The sequence below is a fragment of the Osmerus eperlanus genome, chromosome 21, assembly GCF_963692335.1.
Source record: "Osmerus eperlanus chromosome 21, fOsmEpe2.1, whole genome shotgun sequence".
Lineage (NCBI taxonomy): Eukaryota > Metazoa > Chordata > Actinopteri > Osmeriformes > Osmeridae > Osmerus > Osmerus eperlanus.
Window position 1 is genome coordinate 4282552 of NC_085038.1, and position 12754 is coordinate 4295305.

General features: G+C 48.1%; 1 protein-coding gene across 1 annotated transcript in view; it reads right to left on the reverse strand.

Moving 5' to 3' along the window:
- The window catches only part of lpin1a (lipin 1a), a 17672-nt gene extending 7023 nt beyond the window's left edge, over nt 1-10649 (reverse strand). The window contains exons 1-11 of the mRNA XM_062447710.1: nt 10480-10649; nt 5331-5531; nt 4952-5047; nt 3197-3492; nt 2353-2430; nt 2093-2191; nt 1823-1937; nt 1390-1723; nt 1114-1207; nt 402-592; nt 148-241 (exon numbers count right to left, since the gene is read on the reverse strand). Coding sequence (XP_062303694.1) covers nt 148-241; nt 402-592; nt 1114-1207; nt 1390-1723; nt 1823-1937; nt 2093-2191; nt 2353-2430; nt 3197-3492; nt 4952-5047; nt 5331-5531; nt 10480-10542 — 1661 coding nt within the window. The 5' untranslated portion in view covers nt 10543-10649. The remainder of the gene's footprint in view (nt 1-147; nt 242-401; nt 593-1113; nt 1208-1389; nt 1724-1822; nt 1938-2092; nt 2192-2352; nt 2431-3196; nt 3493-4951; nt 5048-5330; nt 5532-10479) is intronic.
- Between the last annotated feature and the right edge of the window lie 2105 nt (nt 10650-12754).

The window sequence follows — 12754 nt, forward strand, 5'->3', positions numbered from 1 at the left end:
TTACACAACCGATCGATATGTGATTGATGATAATTCGATTGGGAGAAAAAACGCATTCCAGAATGCAAGTAATGTGGTGTTTTGTACACACCAAACACAGGAAGTAGGTAGTCACATTAAGAACCCTTTTGAACCAAGAGTACTTACTTGGTTCCAATCTTCACCACCAGGTTTGGGTCATCGATGATGGACGGATTCTCTGAGAATTGCTGGTAGGAGATAGCTCTCTCCTGGAACTGGACTGGTAGACAGGCAGTCAGACCCACAGAGAGACAGAGACACAGGAAATAAAACACTGTCAGACAGGATCCACAAGGAGCAACATCGAAAGAGTCAAAGTTACCAGTGATTCCAACTCCTCCACATCCCTGTAAGTGTTGAGACGCGGCCAGTGTGTTCACCTGCAGTTATCTCTCTGTTGTCAGTGAGTCCTCCGCACAGGGAGATGGCGATGTTGGGCAGGTCTCCTATCTGGTCAGACAAGCTGTCCACGCCGCTGTCCACTCCGCTGCCGGCTAAGGACTGAGGTGATTGGCTGGCGCTCCGCACGCCCATCTCTGACCCCACCTTCACGGAGCTGCTGCCCCCGTCACTGGGGGTCAGGGTCACGCTCAGTCAGGTGTGCCACTACACTGGAGCTTTTGCTTACAGCATGGTAGTTCCTGTAGTCTGTTTGTGTGCGTGTAGGGTATGTCTGTATGTGTGTCTGTGCATGTGTGTGTGTGTAGGGTATGTCTGTATGTGTGTCTGTGCATGTGTGTGTGTGTAGGGTATGTCTGTATGTGTGTCTGTGCATGTGTGTGTCTGTGCATGTGTGTGTCTGTGCATGTGTGTGTCTGTGCATGTGTGTGTGTGTAGGGTATGTCTGTATGTGTGTCTGTGCATGTGTGTGTCTGTGCATGTGTGTGTGTGTAGGGTATGTCTGTATGTGTGTCTGTGCATGTGTGTGTCTGTGCATGTGTGTGTCTGTGCATGTGTGTGTCTGTGCATGTGTGTGTGTGTAGGGTATGTCTGTATGTGTGTCTGTGCATGTGTGTGTGTGTGCATGTGTGTGTGTGTGTGTGTGTTTGTGTGTGTGTATGTGTGTCTGTGCATGTGTGTGTGTGTCATCACCTCTTGGGGAAGTAGAGAGCAGCCACCTCCGGCTCCAGATCAGTGATGTCATCCAAGTAGATCCCATCAGATCCCAGGTGGCGGCTCCTCTTGTCTACACACAAACACACACACACAAATACATACACACATAAATATTTATTACAGAAACAGTGCTCAAGAAGATTGAGTCATTCATTGTCAACACTGAGTTCTTCACGTGTTTCATTCATAATTCATTCGGGTATTCCAAATACATTCATATGACAAAGGAGGCGGGGTTGAAAGGTACCATACCGTTCTTCTTGGAGGGAGAGTCTGTGGGTCTGACTGGGCTCCCCCTGTTGCCCCCCCCCTCCAGGACAGGAAGCAGACGGGCAGCTGTGGCCCCCTCCACTTCTCTGCAGGCCGCACTCACACACTCCATCTCCCGCCCAGCCCCAGCCCCAGCCCCCGGACTGGTGTCCCTGAGCTGGGGCACAGTGAGGGTGAGGGAGTGGGGGCCAGTGTCTGGGGGGGCCTGGTCTCCAGAGATGGTCCTGAAGTGTGTGCTGTCAGACACACGGATGGAGACAGGAGCCATAGTGGAACCAGCGGGGTCTGTACTGTGAGAGGGAGGGAGGAGAGAGGGCTGGAGGAGACAGAAGGAGAGAAAGAAGGAGAAATTAGTGTGACGCACAGTTTAAGACATATATCATCCCTCTATTCTCCCTCCCTCCCTCCCTCCTACCTGTGCAGCATGTGGCAGCTCTCCCCAGGCCCACAACATCTCAGGGTTGTCTCTGCCCTGATTGGCCAGCTCCGTCTCGCTCCTCGGCATGGAGGTGTGGGAGTCATTGGCAATGCTATGCAACAGACAATGGCAACATTTACAATTAGTCAACAGATAATATGGATGAAGGTTGAAGCAAAAACTATCAAACTGTCTATGTGAGAGAACAGAGGGAGAAGGAGAGAGAAAAAGAGAGAGAGATAGAGGGGGGAGGAGGAGGTTGTCTACCTGATCGAGGATGGAAAGAGAGACGTCTGCTGTGGACAGGAGATGGAGAGACCACCGGAGGGAGGCAAAGAGAGAGAGCACATCTGCTCTACCATGGTGCTGGAGAGAGAGAGAGAGAGAGAGAGAGAGAGAGAGAGAGAGAGAGAGAGAGAGAGAGAGAGAGTTACACAGGTCACAGGAATGGTTCGGGGGTCTGGTTCTTCTGTCATTACTGGAACACATGAATAAAGAAGCTGTGGTGTGTGGAAGCGGGGCGCTACCTCTGGGAGCGGGTCCACTCTGGTTCTGAGCGGAGGAAGGAGGAACGTCTGCTGCTCTGCATGGCAGCCTTGGAGGATCTGCAACACAAACACACACGTCAGACATGCATGACACACACACACACCCATACACACACTGAGAGACACACACCCATACACACACTGAGAGACACACACCCATACACACGTACACAAATTCTGAAACACACACAAATACCCCAGTCTGCCCATTAATTTGTGTCCGTAACATTCAGAATGAAGCAGCTTGAGTGTTCTTTTAACTCCAGTCACAGGAAAACTAGACAAACACTACAGCTCTGTCACTCATCGATAGGAATCTGCAGTCACAAGGGACTTGGGCGTGTGTATGTGTACTGGTATGCATTCGCAGAAGTGTGTGTGTGTGTCCCGTTTCTCTCAAAACAGCAAGAGGTGGACATAGAGGCCAAAGAACACATGGTGTTGTCTGCCCCCCCCCAGCCCCCCTCCACACACACACACACACACACACACACACACGCAAGGAACTGGCTGTGATTCTTCAATTTCAGAGAGAACATTGTGACCGCTGACGAAGCTTGTTTACCTCTGCAGTGGAGCAGAGCAGTTCTTGCACAGACATGTGGACAGACACACACACACACACACTCATACACACACACTCACACACACACACACACACACACACAGACAAACACACACATGCAGGGACAAGAAATCCCATAAGCTGCTATCTTTCGGTTCCTGATGAGTCCCCAGCAAGAGTAACTGAAATGGACTTTCAGATCTGTGTTCCATTAGTCTTTCAGTCTCAACCCAAATGCAGACACACACACACACCTACCTGATGTTGTCATCCTCCCTCTCCTCATCTGAGCTCATGTCGATGGTGAACATGTCTTCATCTTCGTCAGAGTACTCCCCGCTCTCCTCCCTCCTCCCGCTCTCCCCCCGCACCTTCCTCCTCCTCTTCCTCCTCTTCTTCATCATCCCTCCTTCCTGCTGGGACCCCAGGACAGGAAGAGAGGTGCCGGGGGCGGGATCAGTGTTGCGGGACACGCCCCTCCCGAGCTGGGCCTCCATCAGCCCCGCCCTTTCAGACAGGATTGGTGAGGTCACCAGGTAGGGGGGAATCACTTCCTGTCGGGACAGGAAATGAACTAGATCAGATAAAGCTGTACAATGAGACTGATTCGTGTGTGTACGCATGTGTGTGTGTATGTGTGTGTACGCATGTGTGTGTGTGTGTGTGTGCACAGTAAGGGACATATATTTACATGCATGTTGGTATATACTAATGGCTCGAAGAGACTATATGGCGTATGAACAATAACAAACATCCACAGGACCCCAGATGGGCTGGGGGCTACTGTGTATCTGGAGCAAAAGCAGAGCAGTCAGTAGGAGAAGATGCCAGGTCCCATCTCATCATCCGAGCACCACCACAGACCTGCCCCCCCCCCCCCCCCACAGTCATGGGGCATGGTAACATCATGGTAACGGTGCGGTAAAGCCATGTTGAAGACTATAATACCACGGTAGCAACACGGTACCAGGGGCCGGACTCCAGAGCTGGGCTGCGTGTGTTATGCGTTCAGAATATGAAACATGGAATTCTGACTCCATAAATAGACCTGTGCTCTTCCCCTCTGAGTTTGGAAGAAGAGAGGATGGGTGGGGGGGCTGTGACAGGGGGACGCTATGTTTAGGAGGGGGCAGGGCGGGGAGGCAGAGGAGAGCAGAGGAGAGGACAAGGCCCCGCCATCTCTCTTTCTGTCTAAAACCCATACGGAGTCACACACACACGCACGCACACACACACACACACACACACACACACAAACACACACACATGCACAAACACACACACATGCACATGAACAGCAGAGAGATTAAACAGTCAACAGATTATTGAGCCACTCAGTGTGTAAATACACAATAAATCCTCTTAGTTATGCAAAGCTTCTAGTTGGAGCACTGTTTTGGTAAAGCCTTTACCAGGGACTGACCAGAGCACCCACTCACAGACAAACAAGTAGGCAGGCGGGTGGGCAGACAGACAGTTCATCTGAGCCTGCAGATTATGAATGCTGTTTTTTAATTCTGTGCTGGGGAAAGAGCCAATCGTTCCCTCCCTCTGCTCTTCATCAGTCCTTCCACCCATCTCACCCACTGCTCCTTTTCTCTCATCCTAACCCCCTCTCCTTTCTAACCTCATCCCTCTTTCCCCGCCCTCCCTCCTAGCTCCATCCCTCTCTCCCCTCTCCTCATAGCTCCATCCCTCTCCCCCCCTCTTCTCCTAGCTCCATCCCTCTCTCCCCTCTCCCCTCTCCTCCTAACTCCATCCCTCTGTCCTCTCTCCTCTCCTCCTTGTAGCTATGACTCATGTGTTAACCTAGAGCTGATGTTGACATCTCAGCACATGAATTATAGAACACACTCTAATGACTGCTTCATATGAACACTTGGACTCGGGCAGTTGTGTGTGTGTGTGTTGGGTTTAGGATTTGGGGCACTGACTGTGGTTGAGGTTAGTGTGTATGTAACAGTGTGGCCCTGACTGTATGTGTGTGTGTGTGTGTCTGTGCTAGTCTCATACCAGCATGTTTTCCGTCTCCTTGACAAAGAAGGCCTCTCCATTCTCCCCCAGCTTCATATGCAGACTCACTGGCTCCCCATTGATCTCTATGTCCACCTGGAACACACACGCGACTTACACTTACACACAGGTGCACATCTCTTCACATTGATCTCAATATATTTTTCTGTCTTTCATTCATTCACTCTCTCTTTCTTTCTCTTTAATGACAAAAATGTTCTCCAATGTCTTCTCTCCATTTCCTCCACCGATGTCGAACCACTCCACCCAGTGCCCTTTGTCCCAATGCCCCTTTACCTAGATCTCCATTTACACACGGACACAAACACACACACCGACACACACACAGACACACACCTGATACCCCTGACCCCCTCACCAGTTTTTCTCTGGAGTGGAAGACCCCCATCTTGCCAAAGCGCACGTGGAAGGGGGAGCACTGCAGCGTGCCATCGGGCCGGCGCACCACGATCACGTCGATGCAGCCTGAGAGGGTGGCAGGGTTCAGGCCCCGGTACAGCTCCTTCACCTGGACAAACACCTGGCCCGCCAGCTGGCCCACGTAGTTCATGGTCTGAGACTGGGGAGGGAGGGAGGGTAGCAGGGGGAGAAGTGGGGGGAGAGAAAGAGAAAAGGAATAGGGGAAGAGCAGCAGGGGAGGTGAGAATTGAGGGGCAGAAAGAGGAAAGGACAAGGGAGGGAAAGGAGAACAATTACACAGTTAACTGAATGCTTTTTTACATCTTTACAACAGTCTTTAACAACAGGAGAGCTGTGAGCATCAAGAGACTGGAGATACCAAGAAGTTTGACCTGGGACCTCTGCTCTCCCTCTGAGAACTACACACACACACACACACACACACACACACACACACACACACACACACACACACACACACATGCAGACACATCACTGGTGGCTTTTAGAACTGTTATCTAAAGTAATACACACTTGTCTCTCTCCCTCCCTCTCGTTTTCTCACTCACACATACGCACTCCACACGCACACACACACACACACACACACACACGTGCCAGCACACAGTGCAGCGTGTTGTGCTGGCATTTAGATAGAGGTTTATGTGCATTCCATGCCAGTCACTGTGAGGAACAGATGGGCACTAATACCCTGTCCTAACACCCAGGGGACACGCACAGCACCCAACTCACTAAAGATCCTGCCATACTAAGTTAGAATAGTCTCCAGAGTCTGTACAGGTTTAAACTATCAAGAAGAGAGAAAGAATATCAACTGCATCACTGCTGATATTGGATGATGGTTTAACATGCACTAATTGCTCATTGAAAATGTATTGAGGAATTAGGTATCTATTTCGCAACTACTAAGCTACTTTTGAAGATCTAGTGATGTGCTGTTAAGCATCCATAAATAACAGACATTCAACTGGCCAACTGTCAACCAGTTACAGTAACAACATTCTGGGGATTGTCCTCAGGGGAATCACTGTCAAACACAGACCACCAACAGCAAGCTGACCTATTGACCTTTGTCCAAATAATTTGTGTTGACAGCTGGTGGATAGACTGAAAGTGTCTGTGTCTCCCTGGCAGGACAGGTTTATGATGAGATACACCTGCAAAGCCTGAGTCATAGCATCTGACATGCCTGCACATATACCTACATACACACCAACACACAGATGCACACACTGATAAAGACACACACCCACACAAAAGACAATCTCATCTTTTGCATGCACACACACACACACACACACAGACTTTCCTTCGCACACACATACACACACACAAACACACTCTCTGTCCTGTTCACACACAACACACAAACACACAGAATAGGACACAGCGTGCAAGACAGATGGCTTGATGTTCCATTGGCAGAAAGTTCCTCACCCTAATGATATAACGGATAGCTCACGCCCATGTAATACTGAGCCTCCTATGGAGATATCAACTAGGCCTGGAGTCATAACACAGATATGTAGAATAACACAGCAAGGGCTGAATGCATAAGTATTGCCTACTTCATCTTATATCCAAAGGTAAATATAAGATACATACAGTATATCTGGTTTTGTAGTTCCTATATTCGTCTCTCTTCATTCCTTCTTTTATCACCCTTTTTATCTTCCTCTCTTGTCTACCATGGCATTTAAGAGTGGTTACATAATTGACTACACACACACGCACCCAAGCACACAAAAAACACAGGGGTCATCCCCTTCTGTACACAAACACACGTGTTCACACAGGAACTCATTCAGCTGGAGGGCTTCCTCTGTTTCCTCCTCAAGGACATGAACCTGCTTCCTGGTTTCCCACCAATCAGGGGGCACCAAAACAAACAAGCACTGCTTACCCTTACCCTGGACTGCAGGTGGATCACAGGGAAAGACAAACAACCACCATGTCCACTGATACGCACACTTATGGTATACACACTTACAGTATGCATGTGTATACACACTTACAGCTACACACTCAAACACAAACTGCACATAGACACTTAATGTTACAGATATGTCAGTACTTGATTATAGTACTTGAGAATTCCGCCTTCCGGTGATATCCAGGACTAGGTTCATAGGGTTAGTGAATATAAGAGGTCATCCACACAAATTTGCCTTCAATTTCTGTCTTTCTATCTCTGTCTCTGTCTCTGTCTCTGTCTCTGTCTCTCTCTCTCTCTCTCTCTCTCTCTCTCTCTCTCTCTCTCTCTCTCTCTCTCTCTCTCTCTCTCTCTCACACACACACACACACACACAGACACACACACACACACGCACAAGCACAAATGACATACAGGGGTCACGTGAGCAGCACCGACTCACCCATCCCAAGACTGTCTGACAGCACGGGCGGCTGACTTGTCACCAGTGAATGGCTGAAGCCGCTACAGACCTCATCCTTAGAGACTGGTGAACTGCGTGTTTACTATGCTCATGTTTACAATGATTCATGCCAATGTGGAATAAACAGATAGCCTATCCACGAACACATATTCCCATTCAAATGATCGATTTCCTTTTAGAGGATTTGCATGTGATTAGCCCCGCAGAAATTATATATGATATATATCATATAAGCATCTTATGATTATACGATTAATATGCCAGCTAATTAAAAATAAAAACACATATGGTGTAGAACACTGCATGGACAGTAACGGTGAAACGTCGCTTTGCTCAAAGTCAGTCTATATAGAAAAAACAGATGTCAGAATATGTAAACAACCGCCCGGTTCTACCGCTTGTGTATGGCTGGCATGGTTTCCCACACATAAAGCTATAACCCATGCTGAAAAGACCGCACATATCCTTCATTGTCTATTCCTACAAATGGTACAGTACAAGTGTAGACAACCCGCTAAATATGAGCGCTGCACATAGAAAATTCATACATACATTATTGAAGGCAATTCGCTTCAATATCTCGTAGCCATCAAAATATCGTCCCGATGTCTCGATTTTGCGACTTACTTATAGTCTTATTTCAACTGCTGGGAAGCTTACACATTGTAACACCTCTTGAATCGCGTCTGACATCTGATCTTGCATAGTGTATTTAAAGCGCTGGGAATATCTGTCCTCCCAGAAAAAATTGTCTACCATTTCTACGTCACTGAAAGTAAACGGTCCAATCGGGGCCCACCAATCCGAGAGGCGGCGCGTTGATTTAACACGAGCAAGTGTTGTAGCCAATTTTACATCCTTTTCTTAGTAAGACCTCAAACTATTAGTTCGGTTTAATATTACACAAACTTCCCTACACTACTTTGATGGGAATCATTATATTCTTTTTCTAAAAGAATAGGAAAAGTAAATGTGCATTCCAAATCAGTGACAGGCTCATAAACCATCTGCCTCAGGCCCAAGGCTGTCTTTACTACACTGACAGTAATTCACTCTCTCTCCAGATAGTGTTTATCATTTACCTTAGGTGGGGCTGGACTTGTCTGTACATATGGCCTTGGTATATGCATGCATGGCTGGTTAGCACCCTAAGGAAACACAGAGAGGATGAGGGGGAAATGCACAGTACTTGTGTGCAAGTGTGCACTGTGTGTTTGACAGACAAGTCCTGGCACATGCTGGCACGCCTGGTGCCAAGCCACATTGCGGACAGGTGATGCCGGTGACAGGTTGTGGTTGGCAGTGACAGAGCGTCCTGGCCTCTCCAGCCCTGTCGGAGACTCCACAGGTTTCGTCACAGTGTGTCCCTGCATCTGGCGAGCACACCTGAACCTCAGAACCCCGGGAGAAACAGCAGCACGTGCTGCGCTTCTAGGAATTCCTCGTGTGGTGTGTGTGTGTTTCGGTGTGAGCCCAGGTCTACAGTAACTTCTCCCAGCAACAGTAAAATAGTTTGCCATTAGATGGGATTATAATTAATGGTCATTGTTTATTGGCAATTAAAGTTGTCAGTCAACAAAGCCAGCTCATGAACTTTAAAGGTCTGTGATTTTCAACTTAAATCTTGAACATTTATCATGTGTTTGTGAGTATAGTAGTTCCACCTCTCAAAAAAATGAGAGAAAGAGTGAGAGAACTGAAGAGAATTTTGGCATGAGCAAGTCGGAGCGAGAACAAGAAGAAGAGAGGGAAAAAGTGAGAGAGGGTAGAGAGAGAGAAAAAAGACCTTTCAGTCTAATCTCCCCCTCGGAACTCTGGGGTCAAGAATGCATTCACTTCGTCACCACGGAGACGAGGGGCAGGGGGGAGTCGACTGGGATGGGTTCTCTGGACCAATGAGAGCAGCTGCTAAGGGGCTCATGATGAGCTCCCTGCTGGCCCCTCCCCCCCGGCATGGAGTGTTGAGACATTCCAGAACGCTGGGAAAGCTTGGTGTTTACCACCACTCACCTATTGTGTTTCCCACAGACTGGGGACACTGTGTTTCATGGGAGCAGTAACAAGAGATCACACTACCCCAACGTGACTGGCCTGACTGACTGAGAACACACACACACACACACACACACACACACACACACACACACACACACACACACACACATAAACAGGTGTATACTAGACACACATGAACACATGCAGACATCCTGTGTACTGAATAACTATTGCTGATAAACCCCATTGATTCCTACTCTCTCTCTCTCTCTCTCTCTCTCTCTCTCTCTCTCTCTCTCTCTGTCTCCCTCTCTCCAGTGAACTCCAGGAATCAACAAAGGGTGTCCCCAACTTTGAGTGTTGCGTAACAGCTTGTGGGGGGAGTGACCTCAGTCAACTCTCTTCGGACCCAGGCTCCGCCCACCTCCTTATAAGGGAGGATCCCTTGTAAGGGATCCTCCCGACTGCACTACAGGACTGTGAAGTTGGTCTTTAAAATCATCTACAAATATTTCATGAACTGCTGAAGGGATCACTTGAGAGAGAGAAAACTGTGTTCTTGCTTGAATTCCAGATTTTTAGTTTAGCTTTTCTAGGTTGGTTGATTGATTAAACATAGGATCTAATGATAGCACATCAAAGTCTATAAGTTTAACACAAAGCTGATGTATCAGACACACACACAGACAGCCTTACCCAGGTCCATGTCTCAAGGCTTTCGTTATCACTATATTCTTCCGGATTCTCCTCTGTGGTCATGGTTCCATGGTAAGGGGCTGGCACTGTACGATCCAGAATGTGTGCATTTGTTTCAGAATGTTAGAACCAGCTGATCTGACTGTGGAATCCTGTAAAACTGACTAGCCGGTCTCCTGCAAGGGACTATATACTGGTTCTGGAGATGTTGTGGGACTAATTTTACCAAGCGTGTTCCCAGAAGGACGTTCCTGGGTGAAATGTGAGAAGGGTGAGGAGCTAGGCTCCTGACACCCAGACCAGGCTTTACCCTCTCTATCTGATATCACGCACACGCACGCACACACACACACACACACACACACACACACACACACACACACACACAGGGGTAAACCTACCCACAAACATAAACACATGCAGAGTAGCACACACACACACACACACACACAAACACATATAAACACATACACACAGAGGAACATATACCAACAAACATATATTAACTTACGTATAAGAGCATACACACACACACACACACACACACACACTCAGAGGAACACAAACACAATAGCACACACACACACGACCTCAAAGGTCCTGAGAAGCCAGAGGAGACGGACTCTCCCTACAGACTCCCAAACACGGAGATGACCTCTCGTCTCAGTTACAGTGCTCAGGGGTCAACTGACTCTGTTCCCTCCGAGGACACGAGAAGTCAAAGGTCACTATGTTAAGGAAGGTTCAGATGTGCTTCCTGGGTGAAGAGTAGAATGGACCTTTGTTTTGTGTCCGGTGAACCCTGACCTTTCTCGCTAAGACCTTCATCTGCTGCTGCTTGTGTGGCTGTGATTCCTACACATCCCTCAACAAAGAGCCTCCACAGTCAACTCTGTTTCAGGTCATAAACAACTATTTTGGATTGCGAACAGCACGTTGTGAAACTGGATAAGGTTATCAATGGAGTTCTATCAGTTTGTGTATACGTAGGCAGCTGGGCATATTTCCATCTACTGGCCAGAGGGCCACTTCCCTGGGTGGAGCAGAAAAGGGTGATGAATAGAGTGTGGAGCCCTCTAGTGGTAAGAAGTTGCAGTGAGTTCTCTTGGAATTAAACAGTTTTTTGGAATAACAAAATAAAAGGCACGATAGTGATTGGAAAATAGTATTTCATCAATTTTTGCTTAAAACAATGTTTGTAAAAATCCTTAAAAACTATTCCAGATAAATCTACAGTATGCAAACAGCACAAAGTGAAATGGTATGAAACAAAATGCATTTAGTACTTTTCTACATGGCAATATCACCAATGGCAATATCACACACCAATACAAACACACAAGACTCAGATATAGAACATTAAAATATGAGTAACAAACTCTAAAATAGAGTCACTATAGAAAACTTAATACATAGATAAGTTGTACATTATATGACACAAAACTGTCAAAAAATATTTTCCAAATATTTTATCTTGTCGCAGCTTGGGCCAACTGGACAAACTAAAAAAATATTGGTACAAAACGTCATCAGAAAGAACATCTCTACATTGCAAATGGCTGTTAACACACACCCACGCACACACATACACACACCCACGCACACACACATACACACAGTGTAATGATTGTTTTTACAAAGAGAGAATCAAAGATGATTGTAGAAGAAATCCTAACACTTGATTGAACACGACACTATTTACACAGCAATCCCAGTTGTACAGAGAGAGACAGACAGCCTTTGGTTTGTAGCTATGGAGATGCTCCCTCCAGGTGTGGAGATGCTCCCTCCAGGTGTGGAGATGCCCCCTCCAGGTGTGGAGATGCCCCCTCCAGGTGTGGAGATGCCCCCTCCAGGTGTGGAGATGCTCCCTCCATGTGTGGAGATGCTCCCTCCAGGTGTGGAGATGCCCCCTCCAGGTGTGGAGATGCCCCCTCCAGGTGTGGAGATGCTCCCTCCAGGTGTGGAGATGCCCCCTCCAGGTGTGGAGATGCCCCCTCCAGGTGTGGAGATGCTCCCTCCAGGTGTGGAGATGCCCCCTCCAGGTGTGGAGATGCTCCCTCCAGGTGTGGAGATGCCCCCTCCAGGTGTGGAGATGCCCCCTCCAGGTGTGGAGATGCTCCCTCCAGGTGTGGAGATGCCCCCTCCAGGTGTGGAGATGCTCCCTCCAGGTGTGGAGATGCCCCCTCCAGGTGTGGAGATGCCCCCTCCAGGTGTGGAGATGCCCCCTCCAAGGGGAAGGATGAGAGTTCTGGGGAACATCATCAGGAGAGCA